At 36.9% G+C, this 20,397-nt stretch overlaps 2 protein-coding genes across 5 annotated transcripts; both read right to left on the minus strand.

Annotated features, from left to right (window-relative positions):
* Positions 1-19: 19 nt before the first annotated feature.
* On the minus strand, positions 20-7,873 carry LOC121239952 (cellulose synthase A catalytic subunit 3 [UDP-forming]). 4 transcript variants are annotated; one of them, XM_041137366.1, is made up of 15 exons: positions 7,614-7,873; positions 7,137-7,305; positions 6,595-6,790; positions 5,953-6,179; positions 5,732-5,846; positions 5,436-5,634; positions 4,859-5,125; positions 4,325-4,670; positions 4,045-4,182; positions 3,580-3,705; positions 3,278-3,490; positions 2,880-3,144; positions 2,316-2,518; positions 1,395-1,745; positions 20-894 (listed from the first exon to the last, which is right to left on the minus strand). In XM_041137366.1, the coding sequence occupies exons 2-15, from the start codon at positions 7,158-7,160 to the stop codon at positions 310-312; spliced, it is 3,255 nt and encodes a 1,084-aa protein (XP_040993300.1). In that variant the 5' UTR covers positions 7,161-7,305; positions 7,614-7,873; the 3' UTR covers positions 20-309. The 4 variants fall into 4 exon arrangements, with proteins under 4 accessions (XP_040993300.1, XP_040993302.1, XP_040993301.1 ...); XM_041137368.1 differs by having other exon boundaries at positions 7,684-7,865; XM_041137367.1 differs by having other exon boundaries at positions 7,137-7,291; positions 7,614-7,865.
* Positions 7,874-9,820: 1,947 nt separating this feature from the next.
* Positions 9,821-17,363, minus strand: LOC121239242 (carotenoid 9,10(9',10')-cleavage dioxygenase 1). The gene is made up of 15 exons (XM_041136438.1): positions 17,223-17,363; positions 16,770-17,143; positions 15,682-15,752; positions 15,517-15,531; positions 14,998-15,109; positions 14,643-14,742; positions 13,901-13,963; positions 13,473-13,583; positions 13,205-13,389; positions 12,817-12,955; positions 11,959-12,076; positions 11,779-11,880; positions 11,239-11,490; positions 10,519-10,630; positions 9,821-10,097 (listed from the first exon to the last, which is right to left on the minus strand). The coding sequence occupies exons 2-15, from the start codon at positions 17,001-17,003 to the stop codon at positions 10,068-10,070; spliced, it is 1,644 nt and encodes a 547-aa protein (XP_040992372.1). The 5' UTR covers positions 17,004-17,143; positions 17,223-17,363; the 3' UTR covers positions 9,821-10,067.
* Positions 17,364-20,397: the final 3,034 nt, after the last annotated feature.

Here is a 20,397-nt window from a genome sequence, read left to right on the forward strand (position 1 = left end):
TCCATACTTAAGATATGTATACGTATAAAGAACAATTAAATTGATTCCATAAACAGTGTCCATTGTTCAGAATAAGTTGTCCAAAAGTAATACATAAAATCACTCCTGTACCGAGAAAATGATTTTCTTTACCACCTATGATCTGCACATAACGTAAACTTCACAAGCACAGACAGGCTCCCATACAGAAGGTTACAACAAAAATATGAGACACAATTACATGACTCCCTCCTCTCAAACACTTGTTGGGCAAGGAGAATTAACTTACAAAGAACGGATTTTTGGTCTTCCAAGCAGCCTTAATTACTTCTAGCAGTTGATTCCACACTGCTCTATATCTGGACCAGTAACTCTAGTGGTAAATGGATCTATCCGCACCCACAACAAAGAGAAAATGGATGCGAGAAGAATTGACCAGACGACAACAATGGTGGGTGTTCGGTTCTGCCGACCCATCAAACCTTTAAGGAAGGGATAAAGATGGACGATCACCCAAAAGGCAAAGAATAGCTTGCCAAAGAGCGGACCCCATGATTGGTAACCACTGTTGATGGCATAGGAGATTCCCGCAACGACCCCAACCAAGTTTATGATGAGTAGAGTTGTTGGTGGGATAAGAAGGGTTGTCCACTTGAACATGTACAGTTCGGTAAAGTCTCCCTCTTCGTCGGATGCCTTGGATGTAACAGTGAAGTTGGTGTCAATTCCGGCTAGTACTTTGAGCAAACCTTGGAAAACGGCAAAGAGATGGGCTGAAACACCACCAATAACCCAAAACTGTTCATTTCTCCACCATTCGTCAATTCCAACACCACTCCACCTCATTTCTAGGATACCAGTAGCAAAGATGGAAAGAAAGAGCGATATAAACCATATACTTGCAATGTTACTGATCTGCAAGCAAAATTGAGAAGCAAAAGAATTTAGCACACATTCCAAAGCGGCGGCATCATTAGACAATATTGTATTACACCCAGACTGTCGTATATTAAAACATCTCAAGGTAAAATTTTCTCCCAGGAAACGTGAAAATACAAAAAGTTTTTATTCTCCAAACTTTCATTTCAAAAAGAGAAGCTTGTGAGAAATATGCATTCCTTTCCCGATAAATCACTTGGTCATTTGGTCCCTGTAAATTATTATAAAAAAAATTGGTATCTGCAAATCCTGCTATCAGTAGCTCATGGATGCATGTCCTATTAGTTTGATTCAATTTAGATGTACACTGTTCAATATTTTTGAGCCAGACCACTACAAACTCCTCAAATAACAAGACAAGGTAAACTGTTGTAAGATGCAGGGACTGCAACCAGGATTACTGCCAGGACAGATGAAAACAAGCCAATATATTGAAAAGAACGTGTAGCGATAGTGAATTTGGTCATATAACGAACCTGTGGAATGATGAACTTGTTAGTGAGTAGACAGACAGCTGGCAAAGTACAATACATAAGAAGAGGAATGGCAGTAATTGGATAGATGGTGGTATTCACATATGCAAATCTCTCCAGCCATTTAAGCCTGCCATTGTAACCATACCAGATAGGGCAATGTCTACTGAGAAGAATTTCCACAGAACCTAGAGCCCATCGTAGCACTTGGTTCAGACGATCCGAAAGATTAATAGGAGCAGACCCTTTAAAGGCTGGGCGCTTGGGCATGCAATAAATTGACCTCCAACCACGAGCATGCATCTTGAATCCCGTAAGAATATCTTCAGTAACAGAACCATAAATCCATCCTATCTGCAGTGCATAGGACATATTAATTATTTAAAAAAAAAAACATTTTACCATATCTAATGAGACAACAAACACAACTCAGGAAGTTATAGTGTTACTGTGTGTATGTGTTGCATGTGGGCATTGGATGATGATGAAGGCGGCGGCTTGTTTGTCAACCCTAACACCATAAGAGATGATGTTATGTTTTTCATTTAATGGATGGTTCCTACAGCCACCCAATATGAGCCAGAGGAATGCTACCCCATCAAGAATCACATGGTAGATGATAAAACTGTCATCAGCTTTAATGGTCCTGATTGAGAGCTTAGCAGTGGATGTATTTGAACAGATTTCTAGCTTTAAAAAGTCTCCGCACCAAATTTTACTCGAAGGTTAATAAATTACAGACCAGATTTTCACTCACCTACAAACAAATTCCTTTATTTTTTTTTATATGTAGAGAAAAAAGTAACAACAAATTTCTTTATATTGAAGCTGATGCTTTGTAGAAACAAAGTTCTTAATGCAAGGAACAGTAAAATAAAAATAAAATCGTTGACAGAGTTAAATAATTAATAGAAGACCACATACCTCAGATCCCCAGTCTGTTTTGTCCTCATAACCACAGCTGATGACATGAATAGCCTCTTTAAGGAGATTCTCTGGTGTTGCAGATTGTGGAACGCCACCATTCTCCATAAGTGTCGAGGCAACAAAAACAGCAGACTGACCAAACCTTTTCTCCAGGCTCATTTGTGACATGAGTAGTGACTTTTCATCATCAAATCCAGCGCCTTAATTGAAAAAAAGAATATTGAGTAAGAGACGGTCCTATCTAACAAAATTAAATGCCAGTTACTTGGTGCTGCGGCCTTGTAAAAATATAGTTAAAAAAAAATTACTAAGTTGATCTACTCACCAGAAATTCACCAAGTTGATTTTAAACAACATTTATTGTTTATGTATTAAGGTTGACGACATAATAAGAATCAAAGATAAAGAAGATATCACTCTCCTTATAAACATGTCAACAAGGAATACATAGTTTAATACACAATAAAACCAAAGTTGACAGTGGAAAAGAGTATTCACCGGTATGTTGATAAACAGAATATGGTAAAAAAAAAAAATTGGAATAATATTCGACCAATGTACCTTCCACACCCTCCTCTATATCGTCCAGACTGAAAATAGGCACAGTGGGGTCTGCATGCTTGCTAGATTTCTTCTTGTCTGAACCCTTTTTACTGGACTTTGAACTCTTCTTCCGTGAGCCACCACAAAGTGAAGATAGAACTCCGGCTTTCTTATGCTTAGGTTTGAGAGGTGGTTCGTAACCATATAATGCTGTTCTGTTAAACACACATCCAGTACCCACATAAACAGGGCCTTGAATGCCATCCAAGCCTCTCAAGTTTATCTGAAATTTTCAAATGTTTTCCAATCACTAAGGAACATCAAACACAATTGAAACTATTCTATAGCAGCAGAAAGAAACAGAGAGTCTTTCACTTAATTTTTTGGGAGGGGTGGGGATTGAGTGTACAACTTACATCAAAGAAAACAGTATTACGGTTGGCATATCGGTCATTCCTATCAATACCATCAAATCTCTGTGGAAACTGGACATAACAAACATGTTTCCCAAGGTTTGGATCCATTAGGAAACACATAGCTTCCCTCAAGGCCTTGCTGTTGTTGATGTAGTGATCACAATCCAGATTCAACAAGAAAGGTCCATTGGTAAGGACTGCCGATACTCGAACCTGCAAGAGAGAATTGACCGCCAAACATTAGATAATTATAGACATCAAGAAAATCAAGACCTCCAGATGTCATCTTGTTAGTTACTCACAAGCGCATTCATAGCACCGGCTTTCTTATGATGTTGAAAACCAGGACGCTTTTCACGAGAAACATAGACTAAACGTGGCAGTTCATTACCCTCAGCATCAAGCCCTCCGCTTTGGCCCAAGAAAACCTTCACATAATGAAATATATACCAAGTAAACCAAATTATATTTGTACAATAGAACAGATACACTAGAATCCACTTTAGAACCCTTGTTGGAGGATGACAGGAAAGGAAGGGGGGGGGGGGGGGGGGGGGGGGGGGGGGGGGGGGGGGGGGACTTAAAGACGATGAGGCAACTTGTGTAACAAAAACAGAAGGTGCTGAGGAATAAATGGCACCATTTGTTACATATAGTTTGTTCTATGAACTCCAAGGAAAAGTTGTCCCCAAATAAGAACCAAATTCAATAATAGCTAGTAGCAATGTTCACCATAAACAGATCTGCCAATGTGAGGGAGAAGATACCTGGATCATTCCTGGATGGTCTCTGATGTTGTTTCCAGGCCATGGTGTGCCGTCTTGCATAATCCATCCTTCTTCAGGAACTTTCTGTGCCTTAGCAACAAGCCCATTAACACGGATTTTAAATTCTTCATATTCTCTCTGCAATATGACATGAAGACGGATTATAAGGACACTTTAAGGGGAGAAATGGAGGGGTAGGGTACACTATGATGGCAAAACAACCTTCATATGCCTACTTTTATCATTGATAAAGTTCTTATTTACTGATAAAAAAAACTACCTTCATAGCTCTACGGTCTTTGACAAATGATGGTTGAACCTTGTCCTTCAAGTAGTCGATCTTCTGTGCGAAGTACCATTCTGGGGCCCGAGGCTCAATGCTATACTTCTTGCAGAAAGGAACCCATTTCCTTGCAAATTCGGATGTTTCGGACAAAGCTTCAAATGTCAACATGGCAGCTCCATCATCAGATACATAGCAAGAGACCTTATCAACAGGGTAGTCAACAGCAAGAATGGATAGAACAGTATTGGCTGTCACAAGAGGAGGTTCCTTCAAAGGGTCAACAGTACTGACAAATATATCAACTGCAGCTAACTGTGATGGTTCTCCTTCTCGGTCATATCTGTAATTCATATAAACTTGGAACTAAAACTAAATATAATAGGAAGAATAAGAATGAAAGAACACAGCTACCTTCGACACATTAATGCAGAATTGATCACCAAGTATAATTAGTTTTCTGGATAAGTAAGATAATAATTTGATCACCAAGTATGATAACGGAAGGTAGACTCTGAAAGGCAATCTAACCTCAGTGAAAGCCTGTCAAGATATGTCTCGCGGTTTACAGGCAGCCACTTGGGGAACTGATCCAGTATCCAAGATATTGCGAACCAAATCTCACAAATCACAGATATTAACCACAGAGCATAGGCATTGGGCACAGGATTTGTGATTCGATAGTGCAGGAAAATGGAGAGAATAATAAGACGCAGAACAATGACCATCCTATAAGGGTTGATCCTAGAAGATGGAATAGAAACCTTTCTTGAGAGAGGTTGCCGAGCTTCATCATTCCTACAAAACAAAAAGGGATACGGCATTAGTTGCAGCCCTTCTCTTCGCTGAAATTAAGAAAAAAAAATTATAATCATAGATACCAAACTTGGGAAAACTGACTGGTCAGCTATACTTGGAACTCATGAAAGTATTGCTAAAAAGCAATAACCAATGTTGCCTAGAAAATAGTATTATTCTATAGAATAAAGCTAATGTAATCAGGAAAGCAAACTATGAAGTCTTAAACTTGCATTACAAAGTGTAAAGCCTCAACTAAATACAAAAACAACAGCCAAAGAATCATAATTTTAATCAGGAGAGGACCCACAGTAAAGAGTCATCCACGAGCACATCAGTGCTGGCATCAATATCTCCAACCCCCCTTTCAGAATTGGCTTGGCCGGTGCTCATTGGAACCACATTCTTTTCCTGCTTCATCTTCCACCCATCAACTCTCTCTTTCCAGGCTACATTGCCTAATCCCGGTGAGCCAAATTCCCTCGCTGGATCCACAGCCCTAACATTAGCTGCAGAAAAAGAATAACCGACCCCCTAAAATCAATATTTATACAAAAACATAAACACGAGTATAGGGTACCTATTACATATGAATGAGAGACATACGTGACTGATTAACATCAGACGCATAAGGAAGAGGATGGACACGCTTTCCGCCACCAACTCCGGGAGAAGCCATAGAAAGATGCTCAGGTGATGCAGCAGACAATTCTCCAGAAACCTATAAGTTGGTAATGGCCAAAAGAATAATTCAATTTTATTTCAGAAGAAGAAGGAATTTTGCATGTCAGAGGCCTTTGTTTTTTTTTTTTTTTTTTTTTTTTTACCTCCATTCCATTAGTGAGCAGAGGAATGTGGTTATGAGAAACCCCTTTATCGTAAGTGGGGGCCCCAACATCCTCCCCACGTCCATATGTCATATGCCAGCTCAACATGCGCTCTGCAATCTTCTGCTTTTGGTTTTGGTCTTCTGAAGTGTAATTGAAGTCACTAGCACCATCATCAGCATCAGCATCAGCATCCTCTTCTCTATCACCGAGAATTGCAGGGCTGCCTGGAAATCAACAGCACAAACAGAAACAATATAGTCTGACTATTCTGATTTATAACATATTCATGGGTTTTCAGAGATTGATATGTTACGGGAAATACCAAATAAACTGTCTTGAAATAAGTTCAGGGATGAAAGAAAGAACATGCCACACAGAGACACAATCAGAGATTCAGAGTTGAGAAAGCATGTTGTTTAACAATTCAATCAATTTTAACCTTTTTGCCAGTCTTTTCATTTCCCGCAATTGAACAATATCAGACCCAAATGACACACCAAAACTAGTTGGTTGCAGTTAACCTTGTCCCTGGGGGAAGATAATAAAGATATTCTAAAAGAACACGGCTTTGTTAAAAATCATGTTATTCCCATGTTTCCTAGTGTGGCAAACATTCCAGTTATATAGCATCTGACTTACCTTTGTGCCTCTTATATTGGGTTTTGCATTGAGGGCATGACTGATTCCCATCCTTCCTCTCATACTCGTAGCAAGGCCTGCAGACAGGGAAAGCGCAAACATGACAGGCAATGAATGGTTCGCCATCTATACTCTTCCCAACATTATCCCCGCAGATCTGGCAGACCTGTCCGCCCAGGTTCTTTGTGGCTTTTGCCTGAGTTATCACAATAGAAGATGAAACATTCAGAAAATAGGGATACTGATAACAGTTCCATCTATGAATGATTCCCATGCCGCGGCTGCTGAACAAATGTAGGAGACGGAAGGAAAGAAACTAAAGAGTATTTTACACTGTCCATCATAAAGGACCTTAGATAATGACAATGTCCACTCGACTTACATATTCGACTAGATGAGGGCAAGAATTTTCAGTTTGACAGCCAAAACAGCACAAGGAATTTGATTATCAACATGTTTTAACATTTTCCTTTCCCCGTTTTTCTGATCAGCTAAACAACGGGCAAATTGCAAGCTAAATCTTAATTTCTTAGGAAGCTCACCCCAGTTTCTCCTTCTGATTCCATAGGCACCCACTTCTCTTTGCCCAAATGTGAACAATGGAATAAAATACCACCTCAGTCTCAACAATATCTATGCATGCCTAAAGCACTATGCTTCAAAAAGCAAGCCGTTTTTCTCAGATGAAAGCCCAGATCTGCATAGAAATAGCTGAAAAGAAATATAAGAATCAGATTTTCTCTTTCAACAGTGATCAATAACCACTGTAAATGAAAATATTTAAATATTTATTTTCTGGTAGCTGAGAAATACGAAAAGAAATGGGAGAGGGTCAAAATTACAATCTTGGAGGATTTTCATTGTTTATGAGCTGAGCAAACAAAGCACTTTACAAACACCACTCTGTTACTCGTTTTTCTCAGCACCCAAAATCATAATTCTACTGAATATGCAGAAGAACGCAATTCGCATTTCTCATTTTGCTCAGCAACCAAGCATATCCCACGGGCAGCACTTACCTGAAAGACGCGATCTTTGTGCTAGAAACAACGTGATCAGTTAGATTTGCAAGGAATCCAATTGAATTACCCGGGATAAATCAGCAAAATCTCCACCGGATCCCGTACCAATAATCCAGGAGAAGAAGAAAGAGAGAAAAACGAAGTCAGGGAGACGGATCGAACGGACCCAAGGGGACGAGCAATGCAATGCGCTCTCTGTCTCTCTCTCTCCCCCCGTCTTAAACCAAGTGTGCGTAGCTGTCAACAACTGTATACATATAATAAAGAATTAGAGGAATTGGTTAAAGGAGAGGAAACTGGAAAGGGACACAGCAACAACGAGGTTAGACGTACGTACAACTCCACCGACAGTCTCTACGCGTGTTTATCTGACAGAGAGAGTGAGAGACACGGAGATCACAGTAAGCATACAGTCCAATCATTTCGTTTCTATTTATCTATCTCTATTCTCTAGTTTCTATAAATATAATAATATTTTTTATTAAATTTAAACTCATAAAATCAAAAATAAAAGTTAAAGTAATCTTATTTTATTATATAGTAGTAAGTCTATCAATTCTTTTCTAAAAAAAAAATGATATATCATTACAACAACTACAAGTACACAAAAAAAAAAAAAAAAAAAAAACTACAAAGTGAAAACAATAATATAATAACTACTTTGGTATAGCAACAGCTTAATTTTAAAAAATACTCCATAATCTAGAAGCTGGAATAAAGCTTCTCTCAAATAAATAAAATTTCTCATAAAGAAAAAACAGAACAAAACCTTTGGAAGAAAGATCAATGGTCAATTATTCAATCCTGATACACACGAAAGAGTTAAATAGACAAAAAAAAAAAAAAAAAAAAATGAGAGCGAAATTAATATATTGTACTGTTCAACATTGTATAGGCATGATTTGCTTTTTCTTTTGTTTCTGTAACTTTTTCCTGTCTCCATCATAATTATTATTTTTAATATCAATTATAAAGAGGTGTGAAACCGTGAATTTGTTTTTTGATATAAATTATCAAGAGGTGTTAATTAATTGGAAGAAATATCTTTGTGATGAAATGTTTTATTAAAAATTAAATGAAATATTATTATAATATAAATTTTAATTTAAAATTTTAAAAAAATTAAATTTTTTATTATATTTTTATGAGAAAGTTTGTTAAAAATCCTATATATATTTTTGGAGAATTTAAGAGAATAATTCGAAGGAAATAAACATATAATGAAACAAATGGGATTGGATGGTTTTATCTGAAAGTGATATAAACGAGGTAACCCAGCATCCATCCAACTATAAGATGTCTGAAGCTGTATTATTATATTATATTTGGTGGTTCCGCATTCATGTCATGTGTTTTTTTAATATCATTTCTGTGTGCAGACGAATGTCGGTCCTACAATACCTACTGCAGCCCCACAGCATATTGTGCAGATTATTGATGCTCCAAACCACATGATTTGTCAAATTATAAATACAGATTCTTGTAGTTAATTATCTAATCAATCATCTCAATTTTATAACAAGATGTCCCCCACCATTACTCACCCTTTATAGCTAAAATTTTCAAGTACTGGATCTCTCGAGGAGGAATACGTAACAATACGAGTCCAAATCAATGAAGAACCTTGATGGGTGTGTGCGCGCGCGCGCTGAAGTAATCTTTTGCCCAAGTGGCCGAAGAAAGGCCTGAACTTCTAAGGTTGTTCGGAAAATATTGTGAAATTAGTTGTCGGCAGTATGATTGCCAAGTGAACTATGCATACATTTTCATGGATATACAGTACCATTCCACAAAAAAAAAAAAAAAAAAAAAAAAAAAGCTCATCTAAAACGTGACATTGTCTTAACAAAAACTTGGTAGGGGAAGTAAACAAACAGTGAATATCATCGTTAGAGCAAGAGGGAAAGTCTAACCAATGTTAAAGAGCCCTATAAGTTATTAATATCGACGATCAGAGGTACTTTGACCCACTACATAAAGAGGACTTGGTGTCTCGCCATTCGAGTAAACTTTGTGAGATGTTTCCATTACTTCCATTTAAAAACAAAACCAAGATGCTTAGCCAAATTTGAAAATCGGAATCTTAATATTCACACTTTTTAATATTTATATATCTTGTAATGACTTGAATATCATTTAATAGTTTTTATTCGTAAATGCATCTACTCTTGTGCAACGAACATAGCTTCAAGAACAGTGGAAAATAAATCATAACAGAGGTAAAGGCTGCTATTAAGAAGTATCATGAATTTGCTTCAGGTCACCGGGGAAGAAAAACATCGTACATACTTCTTCCAGGTCGACATAGTAATTATTACAATCCGTATGATGTGTGGAACAATATCGTCAAAGTAGTGAGTGCTGCCAGAGAGGTCTCTTGCGTATAATTTACATGGATCCGCCTTCATTCTCTATTTAACATACATTGTGCAGTCTCCAACTGGCAGAAAATCAGAGTTTTGCCTGATCTTGAAGTTGGTCCTGTCCAAAAACCATGAATACAACTTGGAATCACCGGAATAACAAGAGTGCAAGCAAAATATGTTAAAAATCAAGAACTATTCTGAGATGTATATAACAACTAACAAGGCAGCTTTGATAGTGAACTAATAAGTAGGGAAAAAAAAAACACTATAAACTGCAAGGCAATCATCTGGATAGCAAATTTCTCGTCCTATCTTCCCTTGAGTATCTCCTAATTATCATTTTCCAATGCTTCTTCTGTTCTAATCCTACTTTCTATGAGCTGCATTTTATGTTCTATATCAATCCTGTTCGTCCTAACCTTTTTATCCTCAAAACTCTTTGAATTTCAACCTTGAAATTAATTTCCAACTCTAGAGTGATAAAAAGAAGACTAAAAAAAGAAAATAAATCCCGAAGCAATTAATTCAACACTCACCTCTGTCACAAAGAAGGCATGGAATCCGTATGGAACTCGGTGGGGCAACTCAACAACTGCAATAGGATCAGCTGACATTGTTTTTGCATCAATTACATGCACTGATGATTTTCTGCACATTTTTAAATCAAGATTTGAGACTATGTCCTCATCATAAAAAAAAGGTAAAAAAATAAAACTTAAAATCAGAGTCACTAAGAAACAGTTAATAATTACACCAAGCTTCTGAAAGAAACGTTGGCTATATAACTACAATGAACACTACACTGTTACTTTGCTGTCTTGCACATCATTCTTAGCGATGTTCACAGTACTTTTATTTCCAAATTTGATTTCTTAGAATGAACCCAAAAAAAAAAAAAAGAGTAAAGAAGCATAGAAGACTTCTTTTCTCATTTCATATGAGTCAATGCACTGTTCATGGTAATACACGTACTATTCATCTGTTCACCTCTGACTCACAACTCTATAGTCGTTCTAGAAACAACCTCATGGAAAATATTTAAAAACATGGTTTCATGAGCTTCATTTGACCAACAGAAGTGAGTTATTAGCATAGCCCCTTGAGCGACACTATCAGTTTCCAACTACTTTGTTTTGCTCTGTGGAACTAAGCATGGTATATGGAAATGTTGAGACCTTCAGATTCCTCACGAATCAGTTTGCTATTCTAAAAAGCATTTCCTCCAGTTAGCAAATAAAAAAAAGCATCAATCATACCCTGTATTCTCATCATGCACAAAGAATATTAAGTAGCCATCATCTTCTTCAGAAGTAATGCCAGGCAGGCGAGGGACAAAAATAGCCTCAGAACCAAATCTGCTGGGTCCCAAGTCATAGATGCCTTTAACATTTCCTCCAACTTCAAGCTTTGTTTTTCCAGTCTCTGGTTCAGCATGCAGATCAAATTTGATAATCCCCTTGACTTTTGTAATGTTATCAAGTATGGTTCCATATACATATTGCTGTCTCCTGGTTACCCAAAAAATAATTAGTAAAAACAAATGATGGAATAAAGAAGAAGATAAGTGATTTGACGTCCATGAGAACATAATGAATTAAGCACGGCTGGGAGCAAAATGATGAAAGGAGGCAGCGAAACAAAAATAAATTCCTGAACATACTAAAAAAAAAAATCAATAATAATTTTTTGTAAGTATCAATAATATGGCCTTTCAGTATTGAGCTTTCATCAGCCGCTTCCAGAAACCAGAATTTTTGCAATCTTGAACAGATCTATCGCCAAAATTTGATGGATACCTGCCAGTGTAGCTCTCATTAACCCTTGGAAAATCAACAGCAGATGCCGATAACTTCTTCTGTGAAGCTAGACCAGTTTTCATATTGAATCTCATCTCATACCTGAAAATAATACTGTCAGAAATACTGAGGCATGCATAGAGCTTTGAGTTTTCATAAAATGGGAAAAAGTTGTCCTACAGCTCGTTGCAGAAGTTTTCAAGATTTTCTTTGATAGTCCCACTGACCATGTCCAGATTTGGATTCTCAAGGCGACAAGTGATCATAACAACTTCATCCTCCTCCTCCCACGCATTGGCTAATGAAAGGAAGTCACTAAAAAGGTCAGAATGGACATATGAAAAAACAGAATTAACTTCCATTATAGCTCAATCATAAGTCACACATGGCTATATATTTACAAATCTAGAAAGAGTCAGATCAACAAAAGCTCAATAGATGGCAACGGATAATCTTGCTCCTTCCAGGTTGACTTGACCAAGATAGAGGCCATAAGGCTAATTCTAGAATTATCATCAGCATCTCATGGAATTACGATAATAGTCACAGGCTTAAGTAAGGAAAATTCACCGCTTTCTATCAGTCAACAAATAGGTGTAAGATCAATGGGAAAGAACTGTCATGGCTTAAAGAAGATAGAGAATGCTGCTCAAAATCAAGGATAGAGCCAAATAGATTCAACAAGGTTTTTTCTGGACATAGAACCGATTGACCTGAAAGATTTGGGTAGCCAAGCCCAAGAAGTAAGGATATCTTAATGTGAATAACAAACAAATAGCTCAAAATAATTGATATCTGAATTAATTTAGTAAGAGGGGTAAGCAGGTTACATTGTCAATTAACGAGTCTCGATAATGCTAACCAGGAGCAGAAATAGAATCTTAAAAGCTACTACATATTCTAGCAGTTCTACATTATTAAACATAATCTCCGGGCAGATATTATTGGTTTGCCACCAGTAAACTTCATCTAATAAACAATATGAATTTGAAGGACATGTTGGCGTTAAAGAAGAGAGAGCAAGTCAAAAAAGCATACCATTATGAAATATGAAGCAATTTGGAAGCTCAAACCATTTGATTAGCAGCTCATCCTTTGCATACCGAGGAAGTACACCAAAGCGAGCTTTTTTCGTTGCATCAAATGTGAATATCAGCTTGTTCTCCTTCACCATTTCCTGAAAACCAAATGTGATGTAACTGAAATAATGCTTGACAATGTCTTCAGAAAATGAAGAACAGTCCCCCCCCCCCAAAAAAAAAAAAAAAAAAAAGAAAACAAAAGAAAAGAAAAGAAAGAAGCCTCCTTCAGGCTAGGTTGTTTGACTTGGTCTTTCATCACTATGCATCCAAACTAATGTAGTGAATATAATGGTAATTTGAGCAGATTAATATTTTTAACCGTACCAACTTTGCATGTGTCATACCTTTGGTCTGAAATACAATGGAAGATCCATGAAAATTGCATAGTTCTCAGTAATGGCAAAGTCATGCATCATGATGGGATCTGGTACTGTTATTGGTACCGGGTCATGCATGAAACCATCCTTTGAAATTACTCTGTAAGTGATATATGGTGGTGTATGTGCATAGCCAAATGTAAACATCTCGCCTGCATGAAGATATTCTGGAAGTTAAAAGGAAGTCTTCCATTACAGTGGCTTAACAAATTTCTGTCGAGGATGATGCCTTTACCAGTGAATGGATCAACCTTTGGATGGGCAGTGAAAGAATGAGTCAATCTCTTGTCATAATCCAGCATGCCAAGTGTTTGGAGATCTCCATCTTCCAAAACTTTAAGGACATCTACATAATGCAACGACAACAATTTCAATCCCACATCAGAAGCAAGAAAGTTGCAGAAAGCTCTCTGCTGGAGTCCATACACACAACTAAATTGGCATTTCTCCATAGTCCTTTTTCCCCACCATGGAAATCATTGGATTTTCATGTTATTACCAAAGCAATGCAATCCATAAATATCCAAAGAAAAATCTATGTGCTGGCCCAATGCAAATGCATTTGACATCTCTCCCCATCAGGCTCTCTAATCAATGTCAATCCAGAGAAATAAATCATTTTCCTTTTATTTTAGAAGTAGCAACGAAAGAAGGCAAGCTTACAAGGTTTATCTGCCTCTGAAAGTGCTAGAAGTTTCCCATGGTGATATATGAGAGCTGTATTACCTGGACGTGGGTGACAAACAGTTAGTGTCTGTCAATTCACAACAGGATTACTTAAAACAGGAAATAAATATATGAGACATACCAATACAAACATTCAAAAATTGATTTTGGCATGGCACATTTAGCAGAGATACTTATTGATGGATCCACACATGCCACACGGGCGCATTAAAGTGGTATACACGAGTGTTTGCTGGGGAAAATGCCTCATGAAGTGGAGCTCAGCAGTCTGAATCCCTCTCGCCCCCATGGGGCGAAACTCACATTTGAAAGAGAAAAATAAATGATGGGGAGAGGCTGTGTAGCTCAAGTTCAAATCTTAAGCATAAAAAATAGCAGAGTTTTTTTTTTTTTTTTAGAATTAAATTAATGGAAATAAAAGTGTAAAACACAGTATGTAAACTTAAAGATTTGCCAGCCAAGGTTTAAAACAAGCATTTGGAAATCTTGTTCCAGTAACCAATTCCTGTACCTCTGTCCAAATGTTTGGGGATTCGATGAGAAAAGACCTATGCACCCACTAATACCCAACATAGGAGACCATGCAAATAAGCAAAATCCAGAACACAAAGAGTGTATATATAAGGAATAATGTTTTTGAACTTTACTAAAAATGTGTGCACAATCACAGCAGATGTCTTTCCACTTGAGCAATGAAATGAAAACAAGGCTAAAGTACCTGTTCCAGTTCCATATGAAACATCTAATACTTTCAGTTTTGCTCTCAGCATTTGCATGTTCACCATGAGTAATCCAAACAGCCCCTTAAGATCTCCAATCTGAAAAAGTTATTAAGATGAACACATAAGACCTCGTAACTAAAAAAATACAGCAAAAGATTATATACTCTTGAGATTCTTAACTCTACAATCCCTAACCACCTTTCCTTCTTTATTGATGACAATTTGTTTCCTCTGTGACCCCCATTGGCAGTAGATTTCACAAGCACAGGCATGTAGCAGAGAGAGAGAGAGAGCCCATGAACCACCCAGAAAAAGAAAAAAAAAAAAAAACTTTATAGCTAACTGTTGTACCTTCATAAATTTAGCACCTCCAAAATACTCTTCTTGTTTAAGTCGAGATGTCCTCACATAGCGGGAGACATAGGTTGCTTTCCCATCTTTGATGCGCAGACCATGAACCATGCTGAAATGTTAAAGATATCATCTAATTTCCTTATTTCTTTACTCATAAAAGAATTCCCTTCTTGCTTTAACCGATTAATAGTAGATGCTATAATAAGTTCCAAACAACTGTCACAAGTCTCCAAAATAAAAAGAAACATTGGGCAGGCTATAAAACATGGATAGAATATTGGAACATAAACAACTATAACGGAGATTTTCCTTTCACATCATAAGATGTCCGCAGATTAATTGCTACTTTTATTTTTAACAACATTGGGAGTCTCCACTGAAACATCCACATATTAAATACACCAAGCAGAGAGACAGAAGCTATTATTGGATAATGAAGCAACATATTTAAAATCTATCTTCAAGAAAACTTGAAAGAACTTCTGTTTGAATAAAGGAAAAAAAAAAAATACGCACCCATCTCCATCAAACCTGCAAGAGAGCAACAAAGAGAATAAGTACAATATTTCCCCGGGGGGGGGGGGTGGACAAAAGACATAAATCTAGCAACCAGTTAACTATGCTTCTTACACCTGACAAAATATCATAATAAATATTTCTATAGAGGGAAAAAAGACATACCAGTGATATGCAGCCACAGGGGAGAATTTTGGGTTGGGACCCACCCTAACAAACTCTCCATTCAAGCAATCCTGCAAGAAATATTTCTCATTCCATGTCATGGGAACGGAAGCATGATAAGATACAGCTTGAAGCAATAGAGAAATAAACAAATAATTGGTCAAAATTTCAGCCATCTTTACTAGAAATAAATGAGTACATCTTTACAAAGGGATAACACATATCAGACTCAAGGTGATAGGAAGTGTTCCAGATGACTAGTTCATGCATGACAGGGACAATTTATTACATCCTTGACAAGGAGGTAGAGTCCTAGGAATTCCAAAAAAAGTATGTGCCAATGAGGTGAGGCAAACATAACACCTTGTCATTTAACCCCCTGTGCATTTTTGTGTGTCACAACAAACAGTGGCCTATCCTGTTTTGGTGAAATTTATCTTCACACTGGCAGCGAAATGCTCAGGTAAAATTAACAACAGGAAACTAATCAGCAGCACATTACTAAATATGCCTTCTTTCTTACATTATTTCCAAAAACAGAAATACTCTTTAGGTTCGCACAACGTCCTAGACACGAGACTTTTAAATCAAACATTTGCACCGCACAGGAAAACCGGTTATCTATAACATGCACACTTCAGACACTAGTCACACTACCCAAACATAATCGCTCATTAAGCCAGAATTTGAGTAATATTTCATAATCTATAGTATACAATTCCAGACCATTAATATAAATTTCAATTAAAAAGATTATCCTATCAGAATTTATGATACACCGACATTAACACACCATCAGACAGCAAAATATACTAAAATTTCCCAAAAAAACCAAAATGAAACTCCAAAGTAATTTTCTTTTTAAGCGACGTCCAGGAAATTAAAATACCATTTAACTTGAATTCTATGACGTTTAGGGAAAAAAAATTGAACTCCATAACACTCCGTATGGTTGATAAAAATTGGTATAGCTGTTCATCCCTAAATTATTTCCATTCTCACCCAATACCAAACAGACCCTCGAGTCCTCAACTCAAGGCACAATGATTCACACACACAATCAGTGGAAGAGAGTTAATTGTCCGCACCGGGAGGAAGCCTTTGACGAGGAGGTCGGTGGCGGGAGGGGTCTCGTCGTGAACCGGAGCGAAGTTACCGGAGAGATAATGGTGAGGCTGAGAAGTGTCGTACATGAACTTGACGATGAGCTTCTCCAGAAAGTCCACCACCTTCGAAGTAAGCCCTTTCCTTGGCTTCGGGTCCACCACCACTACCGCATCTCCTCTTCCGCCACCGCCTAAGCTCTGCTTCTCCTCTGCCATATTTCTGTGCGTGTGTGTCTATCTCTCCGAGTGCAGTAAAACGTAATGTTGTGAGGTTGTAGTCCTGACTCCTGTCGTTGGTGGATTATGGTGGTGTCGTGTCTCTTCCACTCTCAGTCTCAGCTTTGTTGGTGAATATACTGCCACGTGGCTTGAATTTTCCAAGTAATTGATTGGATCAAGAAAGGAAATGATTAAATAAAATAAAATGAAAGATACCCGCGTCTTTTGCCGTCTCGATTAGTAGATCCTCATTTGTCTGTCTCGTCCTCTATACTATTGGCAATGGTGCTGTATGTTGTTGTTGCTGGCGATGGAAGCATCATGCATGCTTGGTTTAAAGCAAAACTGCTCCTGCCATATATAATTGGTTTGTTAATTCGATTGTATTGTGTGGCTCAACATGGCGATCGATGATTCGATGCACCACAAAAGCATCCTGTATATAGAGTTCCATGCAAGGATGGCATGCGGAAGGTTTCTAGGAAGTAGGAATAGTCATTTGGTAATTGTTTGGGCTAAGATGCATTAGAGCATAAACTGATTTTAATAAGCGCTTAATCCACAGAAAAGTAGGCCCATTAATGGGTCTATTGGGCCCAACAGACCTGCGAGCAATAAAACAGCTGGAACCAAATTTCTAAACCAGTGGGCGGAGGCGGGCACAAGTTGGGCTTGCAAGCAAAATCTATAAACAATAGAAATTCAATTTTCCATAGTCTCGGGCTATGGTTGGCTTGCAAGCAATAGCATTGACAATAACACGAGCTGAGTTAGGCCTACTGTACTAAATCCGAGTCAAAATGGGTCGAATTCTTTGCTTTCAAACAACTTTTTTTATAAATCCTTGAGAAAATCATGATTGAAGAATGGTAAGCACCTCTCTTTTGGAAAAATTAATATTCCAAAGGCTATCTTCTTAATCAGCCTAAATGATCATAATTATGATCATGAATAAATGTTATTGCACGGTCAATAATATATATAGGAATGGATTCTAGGGTACGTACGTGTTTGTCTCAACATGACCATATATAATGTAAAATTAAGATAAACATGGTATCAAGTTTCAAATATGGGAAAGTTTATTCTTCTAAATGTACCGAATTCATCCTACCTACACGACTCATGTTCTTTAATTTCCGAAATGATCATGGCAGGATTGATCTGGTAACAAAACCACAACATTTTTCAATTCCTACCCACAAATTAATCAATCACTCCTCTATCAGCGGAGGAATCATCCCACCAAACTTCGATCGATTAAATAAATAAATTTCTTATAAATTAGAGATGATGCCATCATCATCATCAATCTGTAAATTAACTACCACGAAATTGAGGTCACTTGGGATCCCTTCTCAACCTCTCAATCTTACTGCATGCATGCCCCGTTCGTTGTTTGTTAGTTACTGTTAGGTACGAAAGTACTCTCGCTTTAGCTTGCCTGCCTCTAACGTGTTACCGCAATTTGTCACAACAATTAATTTTATTATTCTACAATATTATTATTATTATTATGGAAGCCAATTAGTTTTAGTATGCAGGCAATTAAATTCCAATTAGTTTTAATATATATACAAAAGCTAATATTTAAGGTTAATCATTCCCATTTTTTTTCAACTCCGTGTTTGAAAATTGAAATAATGGACGCACGGTCTATCAACTGATTACCGCCGAAATATGTGGTCAAATTAATCGATCGTTATTATTATTATTATTATTTTTATCATGTGAGCTAGGAGGTCTCAAATTCAACCTACAAGAGGACAGAGTACTGATGCTGGAAAGATAAGTAGATAACTACCAAATCGGTTGGTATTTTTCAGATCAGGGGGGAAAAAAAACTCGATCCCTGGCAGTACGTTGGGGATCGATATATATAAATTTATAATGCTTTATTTGGATAGTGAAATGATAATTTTTGATTTGATTTAGATGAAAGTTTAAAATATTACTTTTTAATATTATTATTATTTTGAGATTTGAAAAAAATTGAATTTTTTAGTATATTTTGTGAGAGAATTTGAAAAAATGGTAATGATGAGATACAATCTCATCTCACTTGCCAAACATATCCTTAATCTTTTTAGAATCGAAGTTTGTTTTCTTCTTTAACTTGAAAAATATTCTATTTTCTAAAACAAATGCAGTTTGGATCTGTAATAAAATTATAGATAATAATTTAAAATTGATCTATTAAAAAAAAGGAAAAGATTAATTATAAAGGCTTATTTAGATAACTTGAGGATATATATATCTCTCTCTCTCTGATCTCTTAATTAGGTCAATCATGAATAACGAAGATCATCGATGTAAATAATGCAGCAAGCAAGAAGTGACAAGGACATAAAACCTTCTTAGAGTGGGAACAAATTAACCCAAGTCACAAGTTATTAACGACTCCCCTCCAAACTCCCATCCCTCATTGCATATAATTATATCCTTCCCAAACAGGTACACCACGGCAAGTCATAGGGCCGTGGCCGCCCGGCCAAGTAGTAGTGCTAGCTTAATGATCTTCTGATCTAGTAGTACTTGAACCCTGGCCCCAAAGCACACGCAAATCCCATTCTCTTACCACAATCGTACCTTCTCTTTCCCTTGCAAAAAAGGCCTAATTCACCTAAATATGTAACTGCATGCTAACTTCCCTAACTTTCTATGTTTCGGTAAGTAAATGCGCACTTCATCCGTCAATTCACTCTTCCAAATACAGCCCCCTCAATTTGACATCATGGTTCATGGAGACATGTCAAGCATGATCATAGGGTCATAAACTAATTGTAATCATGGGGTACTTGAATATATAGCATCATGTACGTACTTGTAACTTGGTACAATGTTGAATTAATGATTTTATAATGACTATGTATAGTATGTTACCAACCTCGATTCAAGGCGTAATTTACGTACACATGAGCCTGAAAATATTAAACCGCATAACCCGAAAGTACTTTTGACTTTCAAGTAATATTTAACTTATATACATATATACACATATATATCGATGTCATGAAATAAAAATGTTCGTGACGTACGTTGATGGCATTTTTTAGTTTAACTTCGGAAACCCTGGCCTTTTGAGATCAGCTCTCTTTTCCCCTTTTTTTTTTCCCTATATATGCAATTAATTGGTTGATCAGCACTATAGAGAATATTATTGGAGTCCCAGCAATATTGGACCCATATATATATATATATATGGTCCTAAAGATCCTAAGGGGGTTATATATATATATATATATATATATATATATATATTCGCGGCATTTGATAATTTTATATTTGGTTTTCCAAAGTGAAAAGATCATTAATTTTCGGGTTAATAACTAGATCATGTGGGGCCTATCTAGAATAAACTGCTCCTAATAAATTAATATTGTTACTTTTG

Source organism: Juglans microcarpa x Juglans regia, chromosome 7D (genome assembly GCF_004785595.1).
Source record: "Juglans microcarpa x Juglans regia isolate MS1-56 chromosome 7D, Jm3101_v1.0, whole genome shotgun sequence".
Lineage (NCBI taxonomy): Eukaryota > Viridiplantae > Streptophyta > Magnoliopsida > Fagales > Juglandaceae > Juglans > Juglans microcarpa x Juglans regia.